General features: G+C 39.8%; 1 protein-coding gene across 2 annotated transcripts in view; it reads left to right on the top strand.

Annotated features, from left to right (window-relative positions):
* The window catches only part of LOC109531522 (CUB and sushi domain-containing protein 1), a 345,015-nt gene that overhangs the window by 322,826 nt on the left and 3,699 nt on the right, over positions 1-18,490 (top strand). The window contains exons 62-74 of one of the 2 annotated variants that reach the window (XM_019895846.1): positions 31-216; positions 6,443-6,616; positions 6,707-6,773; positions 7,071-7,177; positions 8,105-8,178; positions 8,363-8,474; positions 8,575-8,754; positions 9,898-9,960; positions 10,572-10,733; positions 12,650-12,762; positions 13,818-13,905; positions 14,053-14,179; positions 15,580-15,642. In XM_019895846.1, the coding sequence (XP_019751405.1) occupies positions 31-216; positions 6,443-6,616; positions 6,707-6,773; positions 7,071-7,177; positions 8,105-8,178; positions 8,363-8,474; positions 8,575-8,754; positions 9,898-9,960; positions 10,572-10,733; positions 12,650-12,762; positions 13,818-13,905; positions 14,053-14,179; positions 15,580-15,642 (1,516 nt within the window). The remainder of the gene's footprint in view (positions 1-30; positions 217-6,442; positions 6,617-6,706; positions 6,774-7,070; positions 7,178-8,104; positions 8,179-8,362; positions 8,475-8,574; positions 8,755-9,897; positions 9,961-10,571; positions 10,734-12,649; positions 12,763-13,817; positions 13,906-14,052; positions 14,180-15,579; positions 15,643-18,490) is intronic. The other variant, XM_019895847.1, reaches the window with a different exon arrangement.

The following is an 18,490-nucleotide window of genomic DNA, read 5'->3' as shown; positions in this document are numbered from 1 at the left end:
TAACACAATGTCCCATCCCACTTCCTGCAGTGATCACTTGTGGAGACCCAGGGCCAATCGCCAATGGCGTGTACTTGGGACGTGATTTCACCTTCAACCACACGGTGGCATACCATTGTAACCCGGGTCACCTGATGGAACCACCTGGACCAGGTCGTAGTGTTTTACACTGCACTAAAGATGGACAGTGGAACCAAACCAAACCCAGCTGTAAAGGTAATTTCCCTTTATACCAAAAGCTGAAGTGCTAGTTGGACTCTCTGAACTCCAAAGGGGGAAAAAAAAAAAATCTATGATTTAAAGAAAAGATATCCTGCGTTGATGCAGATAAAATGCACTGCAATGAAATTACACTCATAATGAGATGATTCAAAGCATGCTCATTAGCAACTGAAAGTGAACTTCTAAACAATTTAATTTCATTCGGGTGCTGCACCATTGACTTGATTTGGTCGACAACAATGTCAACAAAAGTGCCACTGGTTATAATTTGGTTAATTTATGTCTCGTGCTGGCAGTCTGACTCGGATACATAACATACATTTTAGAGCTAAAATTGCCCATTTAACTATTTATCATAATGATTTTAAACATCCATTCAGTTCTTCCATGATGTGCTTGTTACGAGCAAGGAACATAAACACAGCACACAACAGACAGACGCTTTCCCACAAATCCATTTCAGATTCAACATGCAGTGTGAAAAGATTACATTTGCATTTCTGGTGCTGAAACTGTCTGATAACAATCATTTAGGTTGTACTTCAACCAGTTTCTACCCCACCCCTATAAATAAATTATTTAAATTTTTTTATCAGACTAATCTATTTTTTCATACTTATTAAGCTGCAGGGATACAAGTTAACAAAGTGGATTTGGGATCAGTATAAAAACAGCGGAAAGATTAGGCATTGGTGTCAAGATATCAAAGTGTAGTAATAAGCTCTAGGTAAGATGTTTTCTGTTTGGGCTACTAAAATAAAATAACACGAACCAATCATGGCTGGGGCAAGATTAAATTTTATTCCTGGAAATCACAAAATTGTTAAATAATGGTTTATTTCAGGAGCAACTTTTGTTGTTCACAAACACAAAGGAAGGAAACAAAAAAGGAATTGCATTATGAGCCCAACATTTTACAAGAATCCATATTCAGAGTTTGGACCACAGTTCTCAACAACATAAAAAGAAATGTTTCCTGAAACTCCCTCCAACATTTCATCCCACAAACACGAAATATCCAGCTGGCTCTTGTGGTTGCTGTGCCTTTGAACTGAGATGAAAAAGCTAGGAAAGCCGGCAGAGAGGAGATGCACAGAGAGGGGAAGCAGAGAAGCAGGAGATACTGTAGGTGATCGAAAATGAGAGAGAGGCTGGAAATTGAAAAAGGGAAAATTAGAGGGGGGAGCGGAAGAATGGGCAAAAAGAGGCCGCTAGGGGAAGTAAAAAGCTTTTCAAACAATTCCCAGGGTTTTATTTGATCCCGTTTTGGAGATGCCATTTCCTCATACGCGTCCACAGATGGGGTAGGAGCAGCTTTGTTATTCAACAGCCCTTTTTTGCTCCTCATAGTTGTTCTGAAGCAAAGAATCTAACCCCCAACTGTTCCCTTGACAGCACCTTCTAACGATCTAACCCCTTCCACATCTTTGTGCGTGCGCGTCGCTGTATGTGTGCGCGTGCCTCCGTCTTACCGAGACGTTCCCCCTAAGGGATTAAGGAAGAATCTCAAAAAGTTATTTTCAACGTGTGGCCTAACAGGCAAAATCAATCATGTGGGAGTCTGGAGGAAGAGGAGAAAATGAACACAGTAAGTAAGTTGGGGGAATTAAAGGGATGAAGGGGCGTGGCAATAAAGAACATTAGATAACTAAGAGCATTGCCCCATGCCAAGGGCCAGCTCAATTTTTCCATCGAATGTAATGAAAGTGTCTCACAATACAAATCACCTTTTTTAATGAAAATTAGTCAAGGGTAGATTTGGTGTCATTCTGCTGCCTGGCAAACAAGTATAGAGGAAACCTAAAAGAAAAAATGAACATCCTGAAGTTTTCCCGGAAGAAAAACACTACAGGGTCCAACAAAAACTAGTCTAGTTCTGATTTTTCTTTGGCATTTTGTGACTACACAATGGAACCAGTGATGGCAAAGAGTAACTGCGACCATAGAACCAGAAATGGAACCGAGCAATATGGCTCAACCAGCATTAAGTCAACCAAAATAATAAAATCAGTTGGATCGTAGCAACGCAACTGCGTGTAAAGGGCAGATGCCACTATTAAAAACAGAAGAAAAAAATAATGCAAATCATGCCTGTCCTTTTATCAGGTTTGCAAAATGAATTGGGTTGGAAATAACTAGGATGCCCTTTTTTAAGCTATTTTCATGGTCAATACTGCCATTTTGAGCCGGCTGTTTTTTCCTTCGTGATTAATATGCAAATAAGCTTTGTTCCAATGGAGTCGATGTTCTCCTTTAATTTGACATTGAAAACTACTTTCCTATGATTGGTAGTTGCCAATATGCGGTTATCCTACGGCCGCCATGTTTCTTCTCTTCTCATCTTTGTCTCTGTTGAAATTCAGGCTCCACATTGGAAGAACTAGGTCGAAATTTGAACTCACAATCTCTTTTCTGTGATGCAGACACACTCATCATATCGCTCACTGTACTCGCTATATCAATCAAGACTGTGAGTTTTACTTCAAGCATTGCCTTGAACACTTATAATGGCAAGATTTTGACTGTCAGACTAATTCCATGTAAAGTAGAAAAACAAATTCAAATGTAAGCCAATCAGAGGAAACGCTGTAATGATAAACACCAAATGTCCTTCTGGGGTGGTTACGAAGCAATTAAAAATACGCAACAAAGTGATGGAGGATTTAGGAGTGGGAAAAAAAGTGTCATTAGGAAACATGACAGTCACGGGGTGTGTGAAAAAAGCAAAAGAAGTGACGGTGATGTGCCATCAGCGAGGCTGCGATGGCAGCGTTGCAGGGAGGCGGGTCGAAACATGACAGTCACGGGGTGTGTGAAAAAAGCAATAGAAGTGACGGTGATGTGCCATCAGCGAGGCTGGTGAGTGAGGAAGCACATTGTGGATACAACAAAAGAAGCAAATCAATACCTGCCCCCAAACCTGTAAACACACAAGATGATAGGGATTAGCCTCTAAAATATGTTGACTGGCTGAATTATACCAAGAAAAAGATGTTTGAAAGACATATGAGGGGGTGTCGAGGGGTGAGCAAGAGGAGCAATAATTTGAGAGACGGAGAGAATGAGAGCAATGTGAGAAGATTAAAATTCAAGAAAAACTGTATGGGAGAAGGACCGGTTAGAAGAATGGCTGGAGGGGAATTCGCTTAAAATGGGCAGGAGACAAAAGGAAGGAATGAATAATGTGGAGAAAGTCTCATGAAGGATGAAAAAGTCCAAGTCGGAATGGGAACGATCATGCAAGATGAAACCAGCATTATTGGATACATAATTCTAGTTTAGTTTTTATTTTGTTTTGTATTTTAATTCTGAAAGTTTTAATTAGTTTTTAGAATTGATTTCTTAGTTTTTATTAGTCTTAGTTTGGGAGGGAAATGCCTAATTTGCATTTAGTTTTTGAGTTTTATTTGACTTTTTTTTGTGTCTTAGTTTGGGAGGGAAATGCCTAATTTGCATTTCGTTTTTGAGTTTTATTTGACTTTTTTTATAATATGGTGTATTAGGTGCAAGTTGAAAAAAAAAGCTCGCAACATATTTTCCTTATCAAAAACTAAAAAAAATAAATAAAATAATACAGCATTTGAAAACTGTATCAACATAAGTGCAATCAGTTGAAGAAAAAGTGTCAAGCCTTAATGCTGCTTCTAAAGTGAAAATGCAAATGAAAAACAAAACTTAATCCACTATTAATGTGACCTAAAATCTGAACAACTCACTTGAAAAAAAGAAAACTTTCTGAGATGGAAGAAAATAAACCGAGATGTGTTTGTGCATGGGTCCGTGTTTACAAATACCACATTCAAACTCGTGAAATTGGGGTCAGCACACACCCGTTACCATTCAGGGTTCTCTGCTGAAACGCCTCAAAATGTTTCGTTGCGCTAGTAGGCTTTTCGTGACTTGTCTGATTTTGTGCTAACACTTACTCCTGTTTGGAACTGTTCATAATTCCCTCCACATTTTGCCTAATGTTCCAATCCCAGCAAAAGAAATAAAAAGCATGATGCTGTTACCGCTGTGCTTCCCTGCAGGAATGGTCCAACTCAACATTATTATTTCACGACACAAAAATAGCAACTGTGATAAAATAATATTAATAAAAAGTTTACTTTTAGAAATCCGTACCTCAACTGTGGGTGACAAAAGCATCTTCGTGGGTGGGCGCTGAGAGACGTGCAACACAGCCAGCTTTCTTCACCAGTTGGATTGAATTGTTTACAACTGTTTGTGTCAACCAAGATAGCATCGAGCTGCCACCACAACCACCAACTGCCTGGCGATGTATAAATCTTTTGGGACGGAATGCCCATCTCTGTTCATGACTTTCACAGCAAATTTTTTGCATGACAAGCATGTTGTCTCGCTATCTGGGGATCAGGTTGTAGAGACGCGAGCTTGTCCAGGTATTCCCTTGGGACATTGCTGTGCGTAGTCAGTCGCTTCCTAATTGAATCATGTTGCTTAGTGATGGTCGACCATGTGCTCTATTAATTGCTAACATTAGCCACAAATGTCCACTCTGCCATTGTCCACCCTGTCAGTTAGCTCACATATTTTGCTGTTTTCATACACATCGTCTACTTGCAGTTATTTTTGTATTTATTTTTCTGAAACGCGGACGCTTGATCAATATATATTTCTAACAGCAAGGTATCTACTGAATACAACGAACACCAGGCTCAATGGAAAAAAAAATCACAAATTTGGGAGGGTGAAATAAGTAAGTCTGAAAGGCTCATTATCGTGACTTGACTGAAAGAACAAGATCTATTTTCTTTTGTAGTTTATAGCATTTGTACTCCTGCTCGCCACTGGTCTAGTGAAAATGCAAGGTGGCGAGGGAAGCAAAAAAGAAAAAAAAACCCTACAAGTGGAGAGATGGGAGAGCAGGAGAACTCATTAAAGCAAGTGGGGAGGAACATGCCCATATGTTGTGTGTCTTAGTGTAGCTGGTCGGGTAACAACAGTTGGGATATTGCTTGATATCCTTGCGCTGATTCCTGATCTCGCTATTACAACATATATGGGCTATGTGAGCACGAATGGCTCATGTATACATAGAAGGCATGCTTGTATGTGTTTGCGAATCAAGTGCGAAACCATCTGTCTGCTTGTTGGGTGGGAATTGCTGCGATTTTATTAGAAGTCGGGGATCCTGCAGATGGTGATCAGCTATTATCTTTGGGAGTTAGGGACACGCACACTCATGCATGCGCACGCTCTGTCATTTATCACCGTGTTATGACATTTTCTGCACGTGTGTGGATGAACGTGCTAACCAGCAAATTACAACATATCTCCTGATCCTTCCTAAGATAATGTATATGGAATGAATTTTCACCAAAATAAAGTTTGGCTAACATCATGATCCGGTGGAGGAGTTTCTGGAATCGAGCACAAAAATGGAGATGAGGATATTACAGCCATGTCACTCTAAGAGTTCAGAAGAAAATGTGACATTGATTAGTACTTTTGGATACATTCTGGTCATCTGCAACAAGACATTTCTCGCTAGCGGTTTCAAGGCAGAATTTTACTTCGACGTGGCCTTTGCACGAAAAAGATTTACTTTGACTTTCTGCCACCAAATTGTCACTACAATATTACACGAAACTCTTACTGCCCAGATTGGCGGAGACCGGACTGCCAAAATACAGTTGAGAGTCGAGAAAATGGTGAACCGGTATTTGCGGTAGGTGTGCTGTCCCAGAAAATAGACTCCTAAATGTTAAAAGTTTGGTCTTTTGAGGTTTTGGGGTCTTTGCCTGTGATAATTTTGCCGTTAAGTGTGTTACAAATGAGTGACAATTACTTCTTTAATTATACTCTTGTGTAAGAACGATTAAGCTTGTAAAAATGTCATAAAGGAAGACAAGTGGGACACCAAACACTTGCTGTTGGTACAAAAATTGCGGCACTTATTATCTTTTTTATTTTTTTAATACATTCTATAGATCCTCAAATGTCAATGTGATAAAGGCCAATGAATAAATATAGGCCCGTGCCAGTTCACTTTCATTTGGTTGTTTGGAAAACAAATTAGGAGGCGTAGCCCCCGCAGGAATCATGCGGAAAACCTAAACACATCACATCAAGGAATATGAAAGTTTATGAGTCTGCCAAATGAATCCCTGATCTATGTTGAATATAAAGTACATATTACAAAAGGGGGGAGTGGGGAAATGTCATTGGGTGATGCTGAATGTGGTGTGTGTTTCAGTGATCCAGTGCGGACCTCCCCCTCAAGTCCAAAATGGGGAAGTCGAAGGAACGGATCATTCGTGGGGCTCGAGTGTCAGCTACAGTTGTTTCCATGGTTATCAGATGTCCCTGCCGGCTGTATTGACCTGCGAGGGGAATGGAACGTGGACCGGAGAAGTACCCCAATGTCTCCGTAAGTCAACCGGCTTTCACTCCTTTTATTTGTCAAACAACAAGCCATATTGCATTGCCTTTCAAATCTTGACTTCTTTGGTGTGTCCAGCAATGCTGTGTGGTGATCCCGGCTCTCCTGGAGGCGGATTCCGGGAAGGGAGGATCTTTACTTACCGGTCAGTGGTAAACAATATTGATGATGACTATTACCTTGTTTTATGATCATTTCTGTCGGAGGCGATTCATTGGGACAGTGTATAAAGCACAAAGGCCAAGTGGGCTTTTTATATGGCTGTAAGACTTGAAGGTGTTGCAGCTCTCATCAAAATAGGTTCTTGAGTTTTGAAGTGTAATCAGTCGGAGCAGGATGAAACAACCTAACACTTAAAGTGATGCATAGTGGAGGCTCTATGAATGAATTGGTTGTTGCTCATCCCGTTCGTGTTGTGGGATTGGGGTGTTTTCCTCCATAGGTCAGAGGTCAGATTCTACTGCCATACCCCATACTTGTTGGTTGGCTCCGCCTCCAGAGTGTGTCAGGCTGATGGTATTTGGAGTGGCCAACAACCAGCCTGTATAGGTAAAGACCATCATCACACACAAGGAAATATGTGTCTCCCAAATTTGTATATTAACTCATTTAATGCCAAAACGTAAAAATACGTTTTGGGTGTTCTTTATTAAAATAATATTACAAGACAGCTCCTCAATCAGTATCGAGGCGATGGGAATGATTTCAGTATGATAAGTCACCACTAGATGGCAGGAGTGGCTGTGATCAGATCTTGGTCGCACACAGTGTGAATGGGTGTGGGATATGGGACAGCGATCTTACGTCGCGAGGTGACGTGCAGAAGTAGTGTGGTGTTGAGGACATGCATAATTACCGGCTTTTCAAATTTAAAAAGAGTTCCATCATCGTCCTTGATGAACACGCGCACGCTTGCACGCAGGCACATAAACAATAAACACACACACACATTCACATGTACACACATGCAGGCACACACGAAGTTCACCGTTCATGAAAACTTCATGCATAGGTCATGCAGTGTTTATTTTGCAATAAACTGTTACTTTTCAATCAAAGTGACCTTTTTGTGTTACCATGTTATTTAGTAGGAAAGCATTGTTTAGATATTTGAGGTCTCACAAAAGCAAAAAAAACAGAAAGCATCCGAGTTTATGTGGCATTTTAGCATTTATATCCCTGATTCGCGCAAGCTGAACACCTTATCTCACCAGCAGATTGTTTGAATATAACTATTGTATTCCTTTGAAGATTTACTCAATATAAAGCAGACTTTTTTTGTTTCTTTTGAAGGAATTCCCTTTTTTCTTTTAAATATATACACGTTCGCCACCGGTGCAAAAAGAAAGAAAGTTCACCTGTGTAATGTAATGAGGGTCAAGCTACCTCATAGCTATTGGCAATTTTTATGCTATTCCTGGCGTCCTTGAAACAGGAATGTAAAATTGAAGTGTTTATATGTGTGTGTTGGTGTAGACCCTGCTTTTAACAGCTGTCGTGACCCAGGAACACCATCATACGGTATCCCAGTCCAGCCTTTGGGCCTTCAGGTCAGAGACTACATTCTTGCAATCTTTTTAATCTTCCTTACTCATCAATTTAGTTCAACTTTATTGAACATACAGTCGAAGTTCGTTTCATTTCATGTACTGACTGTATACAGAGAAAAACAATGACACGATTTGGGTTTGTGATCAATTTACACCCCCTGCCCCCCGCCCCCCAACTTTTTAGGTTGGAAGTAAGATTTCATTTAAATGCCGTAAGAACTACCACATCCTTGGCTCCACCACAAGAACGTGTTTAGAAAACCTCACCTGGAGTGGAACACAACCCGAATGTGTTGGTGAGTTGCTGGCCTGGTTTTGAAAAATCAGTTTTTAAATATAAAAACCATCCAAAGATTTCTGTCAAAGATGACCCTTTCTCTCTCATCCGTCACTCAGCCCACTCGTGCCGACAGCCCGAGACCCCCAGTCATGTGGACATTCGCTCGATGGACTTGCCAACATTGGGATATACACTTATCTACGCCTGTCAAGACGGTTTCTATCTGGCCGGAGGATCAGAACACCGAACATGTAAAAGTGATGGGAGATGGTCGGGAAAACCACCACTGTGTAAAGGTATTCAAATGGTTGCTTCTTCATCTTGGCAGAGTGGCTAATGTTACAGTTTTAAGACGTGTGCATCACATCAGGTAGATTTATTTCAAGTAATAACTTGGTCATACTTAATTGTAGAAAAGAGTGGGTGGAGCTAGGAATTAAAAAAAATAACTTGCTCTTTTTCTCCTTTAAATAATCTTGAAAAATATGGTAAAAATATGGTGTTCAGGTAGTAAAAAGGTATTTCAGGAAGTCCACAACTGTTTTTATTTTTTTAACCGACAAGAATTAGGTGTGTCCTCAACTCCCCATGCGATACTGATGTTGGATATTGGGCAAAAAAAAAAAAAACAGTATTGGATTATATTACTCTAAAATCTGTTAGAAGTCCATTCCAGATTCCGTTCCCACCCTATACTGAATGTAAAAAAAATATTCTTAATGTACTGAATGGTTATTTTGCACTTCAAAGAGTATAATGTGTATATATTAACTGAATTTTGTTTTGGAAAACGTCTGGCCCGTGGTTGACTGGTTAGCATTTCGGCCTCACAGTGTGGAGGTGCCGGGTTCGATTCCGGCTCCAGCCTTTCTTTGTGGAGTTTGCATGTTCTCCCCGTGCCTGTGTGGGTTTTCTCCGGGTACTCCAGTTTCCTCCCACATTCCAAAAACATGCGTGGCAGGTTAATGGAACACTCTGAATTGTCCCGAGGTGCGAGTGTGGGTGCGGATGGTTGGTTGGCTATGTGTGCCCTGCAATCGGCTGGCAACCAGTTCAAAGCGTACGCCGCCTACTGCCTGAAGACAACTGTGATAGCCTCCAGCATGCCTCGCGACCCTTGTGAGGATAAAGCGGTTCAGAAAATGGATAGATGGATGTATAGTTTTGGAAAACCTCATTTTGACTGTTTTTTCCCAACCAATTTTCCTGAAGCTCAACTACTGCAAAAGAACGTATTATGTGTTTCTACACAAGATGTTGTTTTGTACTTTTGTTCCCTTTCATAAAGAAAACTCCCCTAATGACAAATGCCACTACAAATTGACAAGGCAATCATTCACAAACATAATTTTCGCCGTTATCAATCATTTGACTCTCTTGACACACATGGAATTGCTTTCACCCCAAATCAACTCACCCAAATTATGTTTACATTGCAGTTGGAGTTAAAGTCAATCCCAAAGGCAGAGGAGAGAGCGACATCCAGAAGAACAAAATTCGAGGTATAAACAGGGCCGCACTGTTCAACACAACCCTATAATTGTTATTGTACCCGCACGGTTCCGATTGTTAAAGTTTTGGTTCCAGGTTTTTAGTTGTACAGCATACACAAAAACTGAACAAGAAGTGAGCTTCAGATGCACATCTCATAGTCTGGCAGTGATTTATCCTGCAAGCGATTTATATGCAGGTTCATGCCATGTCAATAAATAAGTTGGAAAAAAAAAAAAGATTGCAAGAGTAAGCAACACGATTTTGTTTTGAAGTCAGGTTTTGTTATCCATATATGCACCTGGAGGGAGACAGAGGAGAAAGAAACGTTTGGTGTACTGAAGGAAGCCGAATGCCGATCTCAGCGGTTTTGAATTCGGAATGTTTCTGATTGATGTTTGGGATTCAGGCAGCGGAGGATTGGTTGCTTCGCATTTTTAATGGCAACCTTTTAGTTGACAAAAAAAAAAAAACAGGAGGTGAACTTTGTGAATAATGAGAGATACACTAAGAATGTATTTTTCTAACAGGATATAATGGATAGATAGACACACAGGCAGACAGATGAATAGACAGAGTCGATCGAGAGGAAACTAACAGAGGTCTTGTTTCTTCCTCCCAGTTCCAGTGGACGTGTTCTCACCCAACTCGGAATGGAGAGGTTTCTATGAATATCTGGGCAAGAGACAGGCCACCACATTCACAGTGACTGGGTTCAATGCCAGCAGCGGAAGGGTTAATGCCACCCTACTGGAGACCAGTGGAGTCTCAATCAGACTATCAGGTAACCAAAAGAAAATTGTCATTCCCATTCTTCCTGCATGCTTTGGCCAAAACTGTACAATTCTCTTCATTTATCATACGAGATAACGTTAACACGTGCACCCAAAGAGAAAGAGACCGTGTTCATAACCTGATCGGGATGAAATGAAAATACTTTTGGTCTTGTGTAACTTCTTGGTAAACCATTGTTTTCGTCGCTGAGATTTCAAAGAAAATGACATCACTTATCTTGTCTTGAATCTACAAATATGTGTTAAATCCACCATGACGAATGAGAGGGGATGTTCAAGGTGTTCATGCTTAAGAGATACCGCATTGAGTCACACTCATTCTCCACACTTGGCTGATGGTAGGTCGATGCTCGATAGGAGCAATCAGAGTAGACAGAGCAGAAACAATATGGCCTTCTCTGGGATCGTGGAGCCTGCGGCCATGCTCATTAATGTGCTGAATATATGATATGATGTGATATGATATGCAAGTTTCCCTGGTGGGAACTGTAAGCATTTCTGACAGATTTGTGCCTCTCCACAAATCCACCTGTTGTTGTAATTTTACAGTATAATCGATGCTTGGAATGATGTGACTTGGACAATAACGTGCATCACTTTTGAAAATGACTCGCTGAGCAGTTGCACCGTTCAAGATCTGGGCAGGGGAGTCTGAAGTTCAGTTCGAGTTTTATAGGCCTTATTCACAAAAATTGTAAGATGTGAGTTGTCTGTCACTAAAGAACAATTTGGATTACATTCAAATTAAATTTATGAACTATTTCAAATATCATAATTACAGAATGTCAGAATTTTGTTACATTTAGATCGCAGCAAAACTCGGATAAGATCCAGATTTGACTTGTTCGGACATCACAACCGCAATAAGTTTTGTTCATATTGGATAAGAGATGACCATGCACTAAAAGTAAGAGCAGACTAAAAGCAGCTTCTTTGTACAACGACACTGCTGCAATCAAAAGTCTGGATTCGATCAGGATTAAATTTAAGTTACTGTTTTTCATCGTGCACGGAATAACTAGACAACATTATAAACCTCTGAACATGTCATTTGTCATTTTCGACACCACTTACCCTGTTAAATGGATTTTTGGTGGTTGGTTGTTTTTTTTTTAAATGTAATATGAACACAAGATACAGATTCTCGTTTGAAAAGATATGGATTTTTTAAAAATGAGTTTTTTATAACTGAACTGTCACAAACATTCACCTGTTCAAACTGAAATAATACCTGCCGTCATAAAATGTCAGGGTTATTTAAGGCGTCCAAGTCAAAAGTGGTATTACGCTTCGCTTTGTGCCCAATTTGATGTAAAACGACATAACATAAAATGACATTCTTCAATTTATAGTTTGAAGTTGATCCCCTGTTCACAATAGCAGACACAAGACTAAAGTTTTTGGTTTTCAGACATCTCTATTTAAAAAAAAAAAAAAGTGTGTTGGCACACAAAAGTTGAGCTGTTTGTCTGGACACTGAACATCTCTCGTTCCCAGACATTTTTTGTCAGGTGCTTGGCTGGGATATGAGCGTCGCAAATGTCAAACTGTCTCCTTTGCTCTCTTTGTCAATCAGCTTGTGTGTGTTTCCCACCACCTTGTCTTTCTGGTTGACAACCATCCTGGAAGTCATTGAACCTGACGTTCACATCACAACTACCCCGCTCTAAATGCAAATATGCTCGCACACACCATGGAACAATTCCTGGCCAATATTTCCAGCGATGATTGATGCCAATAAAAGGCGTTTAAAAAAAAAAATCAGCTCAAATTTCACCTGACTACAGACCGGAACAATCCAATCAAATTGTGTGTGTGTGTTTTTTTTTTTTTTTTTTTTTTTTAAACAAAGAGTCGTAACATCAGTTGCATCTTTCACAGCACCTCTTTTATCTGTCTTCTAAAGGGACTTATAAGTCTGAGGAGAACCAACTTCTACTGAAGGTCTATCAAGTCAAAGGGCCCACAGAGCATTACTACAGCAAGTTTAAGAATGACAACTGGGCCGTGGATGGATACGTAAGACAAACCTCTTTTGTTGAAAACAAAGTCTAAACTCTCTGGAGCAGCTACTGATTTATCAAGGCCATTGACTGACGGTCAATCCTGGGGGAGTCCACCATTAAAGCAAAATCAGCCGGAGTCGGCTCTCTCCACGCATATTATCGTGTGACAATAGCTATGTCTCCTTCATTGAGTCTTCGCGGAGTGCGTTAATATTCCAGCCGTTTTCTCTGTCTGTCATATTATGCAAAGTAGTTACAACGGCATACAATGAAGTCTAATTATCTTTTCTAAGGGAGATTTCTACGGTTTACGAAAAAGCTTTTGTTATCATCTTTGCGAATGCGAGAACAAGTGAATCCACAAAATGAACTCGTGAAAATGTGAGCTGTAAATTCGTTTTTGCTTTACCTCCATGCAGGTGAAAGAAGTTGTTCAAATGTTTTAGCTCATCCCTACTTACTAGCTAATGTTTGACCATGAATAAGTAAGTAACTAAGTAATGGACAGGTAAAATACGTTTCCTCACATGAGACTTTAAGAGGTTAACTCTTTTATTTTTTTCCCTCAGACAACTAAAATTGAAACATTACTACTCACGCCTTGACTGTCCAATAAAACTTTATTAAGGCTGCTGGATCATGATGTTTTATTCTGGTTCATTCAGTCCAATAAAAGTGTGCTATAGTGATTTTATTGAGTAATGCGCTGAAGGTTAAAAAAAAAAAAAAAAAGCCTCATCGCAAGTTGCATGCACCACAGTGCACCTTAAACATATATTAGCGGGATGGAAACAAATATTGTTCATGCTGTATTATGATTTCATGTTGTAACTCTCACCAGGCAATGTGAATTTATTGCTGCGCATTGCACTCTAATGCGTTTTATGACACAATATGATGTAATGAAGACTACATTATGAATCATTCACCCCTCCCAAAATTTATAATGTGTCTGTTACTGCCACAGTCGCTTTCCTGATGAAAGGGTGCTCCGATGTACTGTATATATTTTTTGACTTCTGATCACAGCGTTATGCCATAACACACTCCTTGATGTACTTACTTCAGGTGACTGCGGAATCCGACCAGAAAACATTTGTCTACCAAGGGCACATTCACAGTAAAGACTTTGGTAAATTCCATCTGACAAGGCAAGGTGCGATAACATGCTGCTTTATATATATTTTCATTATGAATTAACTTTGAAGTTTTCAAACATGCATCGTATGCAATACCGTGTTGTATCATGAAAAAATAAAAAGTGTTAGCTGGAGATTTATGCAGTCTGTGTCTCTAATGTTAGGCCCTGTAACCATGGCGACAGACCCATCCAATCCTTATACGAACAGCAGCTCTGTGGCAGCGGCCATCTTGGTTCCTTTCTTTGCCCTCATCCTGTCGGGATTCGCCTTCTACCTCTACAAGCACAGGTAGGCAACATTATGCAGTGTAAACGTCGGGAAGTAGGCGACCAGTTGAGAAAACACTCAATTTTGAAATTGGACTCGACGGTCGTTTAAATCAAATAATGAAATGGCGAGTAGAGTGCAAAGAAAATAAAAGTAAACAACAACCACTTTTAGTTAGTAGCAGTTGCATCACCTTTCATGTAAGAAGCGACTAAAATACAATCCCGGCAATTTGAAATGCACAACAGTGGTTTCTTTGACTCCATTATCACTTCCCCTCAGTGCACGACTATTCCCTAATTTGTTTTGTTGTTCTAATTCAATGAGTAATTTCGTACATTTCCCTGAAATTAGCTCATTCTCTACCATGTGACCAACACGTCTGTTCAGCGGTCTCTTCAGACTGCCAGTTAATTACTGTGTGTGTATACATCTTTGTCTGAGGCCGTGATGTTGAATATTGTATGGACACTCCTATTATGCACTGAAAGTAAATCACTCACCGATATGAAAATCTATCTATGATGGCTGCCTCACATGGGAATTAACCATGATTATCTGTTTTTATTATAACCGATCGGCAATGTTTCCAACTGTCACTGAATGTACTGTCACGTTACAGACATACATTATATTTTCTTATGTAATGAGGAGCCAATCAGACGTGACTTTTCACTCAATTGAGACTCAGGTTGTTAATGGTTGTCTTTGCGTTAATTGTGTTTCGTTATTTCATTTATTTATTTATTTTTCTCTTTTTTTTTTTCTTTTTTTTTGTATTTTCGATCTGGCGTGGCGTTACGGATTGCCTTGTTTGTTGTAATACTTGTGTGAGATCCCCCTCGCAAACAAGATGCTGCATCTCAAGGGTTTTCTCTCACATAAATAAAAGAATTTTGAACCGTTTTTAGCTAACGCAGTCGGGGGCAGCATCTTTGTCTTTCATTTTCATTGCAGCAGGAAATGCAGTCACTTGATTCTTTACCGTGAAAAAGTAAATGATAAAGTCAAAAGTATTCCACTTCAAAGTGAAATACAACTGAACTGGACATAATGATTTGTAATGTTTAAATGTAAACAAGCGACAGTTTTGCAGTTGTTAGTTTGTCCATTTGGGAGTAACCTCACATTCACCAAAATGAAAAATGGAAGGAAGGGTTCAAATCTGTCCGAATCAGTCCTCTTTCTCTCCCATTAATAAAAAAAAAAAAAAAAAAAAAACTGAGCCACGATAAACATTATGCGCAGTTTGAACAGCCTTTCCCAGACCACTAGAGGGAGCCCACATACTACTAGTTGTACTTAGGTTACACTTTTGACAATGACTGGCGTAAACTGCTTAGCCTGTTTAGCCAAGCTGTTTTCATGCTTGCGTTGTGCTAGATGTACTGTATATTTTCAAAGCCAATGGTTGTATGCAGGACATTGTCTGCTGACACAGATGACAATGAAAGACCAAAAGACACCTGGGGGCCTGGCGGCAGGTAAGATTGACGCCTATCATTGATCTGCTTTCCAATGGCAACCAGACCTCCTTCCGCCGCCACATCTGCCGCCAACCTCATCATCGCTTGTGTGCAGTTCGTAAATTTATTTCATGCTTTTGAGTATGGCTGCGCAATGCAGGGAAAATGAGTGATAAGTGATGCTATACATTTAAAAAATAAAATAACAAATTATTATGAAATCCATCCACGCTAAATTGGGATAACATTGATTGCCATGAAAAAAAAATAAATACTTTGAAGCACCCAAAGCCGTGCAGCCCTACTTTGTCTAAACAGCAATCATTTGAAGCTAAGAAAAGCAAATTATATTCTGTCTTTGATTTCATTGTCATTTCTCTGTCAGTATGATTTCATCAGGAACAAAAATAGGTATACCGGTATAGAATTCCAACAATTGATGATTTTTTTTTAATCTTGTTTTGCATTTTCTTTTCCCCCTTATGTTCCACATGCAAGCAGAAAACTAAACTTTTTCTGTTTAGTTAGTTATTTTTACTCATCATATGTGAGAACAGTATTGGGATTTGAAAAATCCCTTCGCTGTCGGGATCATCAGTAATTTAAGTTAGAATTGAACTGGTACTCAGCAAGAGTTAATTTATGACGGTTTTAAAGTAATGACGGATTTCAGGAATTCTATCGCATTCGCTTCGTGTATTATTGTGTCCCAATGGTTGGTTTACCGTGGTTCACAAAATCATTTTCTTCACAGAACTTGGATTCTGATTCTTACAAAAGCTTGAAATGTATCTCGTTTAATGTTTGCGGTTTTCGTCAGATGGGGGATTTGAGTTTTGCACTAATTATACCTTGGTGTCCACTTGTGTATTGTAAATATGAGGAAAATGGGGTAGATTGTGGTTGACAATGATCGTGCCTTAAGATTTTTTTCCCAACTGCGTTTTACTGTGCCTTCATTTATTTGGCATTTTCAATTCAAATCCTGCTTTTTGATCTTTGGCTCATCATCGCATCAGCTTGAAGCTCGGCAAGTTTGTGAGATTACCTGCAACTCACCTCACATGGCGGCGATTGCCTTGTGAATCATCTGTCAGACGTGTCAGTTTGCCAGTTCATGCCCTGTTTGCATGCTAACACAATCTCCCACCACGCCAAGCCAACTGGAACAATATTGTTGCATTATGGTATTGTGTTTTATCTTTGCATTTTCCAACAAAGTGTTTTTAATGAAAGTCTAAGAGTGAGACAGTGTCCCCTGCAGTTTGTCCTGGTTTGGCCCGTTTGCCTGTGCAGACCCCATAATACTGTCAAAGCAATTACATGTGCTGTTTTTCATCCCAGCGATAAAATTAAAGTATTGCACACAGAGCCACAAACAGAAGCTAATGCAGCAAGTTGAACTACTGCCATGCAGGGGAGTCTTTGTTGTGTGGTTTTGTATAGCAATAGGTTTAGCCCATAAGGTAGGCATTGTGGCTCCCTGGGGTTGGATTTTACCAGAGCACGCACACACAGGCGTGCACACACACGCGCACACACTTAATGAGATCAGAGCCAAAGAGTCTTTCAGCTACAGAGTCCTCATGCAATCCAGGCAAAATTGTTGGCAGCCTACTATTAAAGAAAAGAAAGAAAAAAAAAAAACAATGGTCACTGAAATAATTTGAAACTGGTGAAACAAAAATTGATCAAAATACTTTTTGAAGCACAAAGCTTGTGAGAGAGCTTTCTTGCGGGACGTGGAGCAAGTCACATCAGCTCTTAGCTCAAAGAACAGAACACTGTACGTTGTATGAAACATGGAGGAGGCGATGTTCTTGGGTTGTTTTGCTTCATCCGGAACAAGGGGATCTTCAATCTGTGCAGCATACGATATCTCAATGCCCTCAAGGCATTCTGGAGATATTCTACCCAGTGTGACAAAGTTTCATCTCATCAGCACGTCACGAGTTTTGTTTTATTTAAATTGTTGGATTGCCTCAGAAGGTGGGCTACAAAGTAGTTAAGGGTACTATCACCTTTGTCTGGACCACTTTGATTCGTGTCTTTTCAAGTAATTCTGTTGCACCCCAATTCAAAACAATATCAGATTTAGTTTTTTTTCAGTGGCCAGTGACAGCTAAACGTATGCAACCTTTTTTTCCGACATGTGTCTCTCCACAATGCTGTCGTTACTGAGGATGTGATGATCCTAAAATGTACCTTGTAGTTCCTTTTTGTCATTTGTCAATCACATTACAGTTCTTGTTCTGGCAGATGGACTCATGAGATATCGGTTTGAAATCGAAACGTTTGGGTAACGTTTGAGGATGATTGCAAGCTGCTGTCCATGCATGCAATCACAGCAATACGTGAAGAGCAGATGGGCACTTGGCAGTTCAAAGCACTGAAGCGAGACGTTCCTCTGAAATTTGGAGACTTTACTTGACACGTACCATCAATCAGATGCTTCGGTATGATACGTACTGTACATTTAATAACATCTGATAAATCTTCAGTATCCCAAGTTTCTCTGGCCATTTTATATTTAAATATGCTGAACTTCACTTTCCCCGCATGATCACATTATGCTCGTGTTTCTTGATCCCTAAACGTATGGATCTAATTTGTAAAATGTTTGACATTTTCTAATTGGGTCGACCAAAATCCTTCCCTTTCGATCAGCTTACTCAATTCACATCAAAATGTCACAGCATCAAGCTAATGTTGATAGGATGTCTAAGTTTGAACACAACTCAATTAGTAATGTTCAAAGAATTCCCATCAGAAATATATCAACTGTAGAGGTCAATGTTATAAGTGTTTACGAGGGATGAGCGAGTACAGCACGCTATCGGTATCTGTGCTCGGAGTGGGTGATGGA

This window comes from Hippocampus comes, unplaced genomic scaffold (genome assembly GCF_001891065.2).
Source record: "Hippocampus comes isolate QL1 unplaced genomic scaffold, H_comes_QL1_v1.1 scaffold80, whole genome shotgun sequence".
NCBI classification, from domain to species: domain Eukaryota; kingdom Metazoa; phylum Chordata; class Actinopteri; order Syngnathiformes; family Syngnathidae; genus Hippocampus; species Hippocampus comes.
Note: the sequence above shows the minus strand (reverse complement) of the source record. Positions and strands in the feature narration are given on the sequence as shown.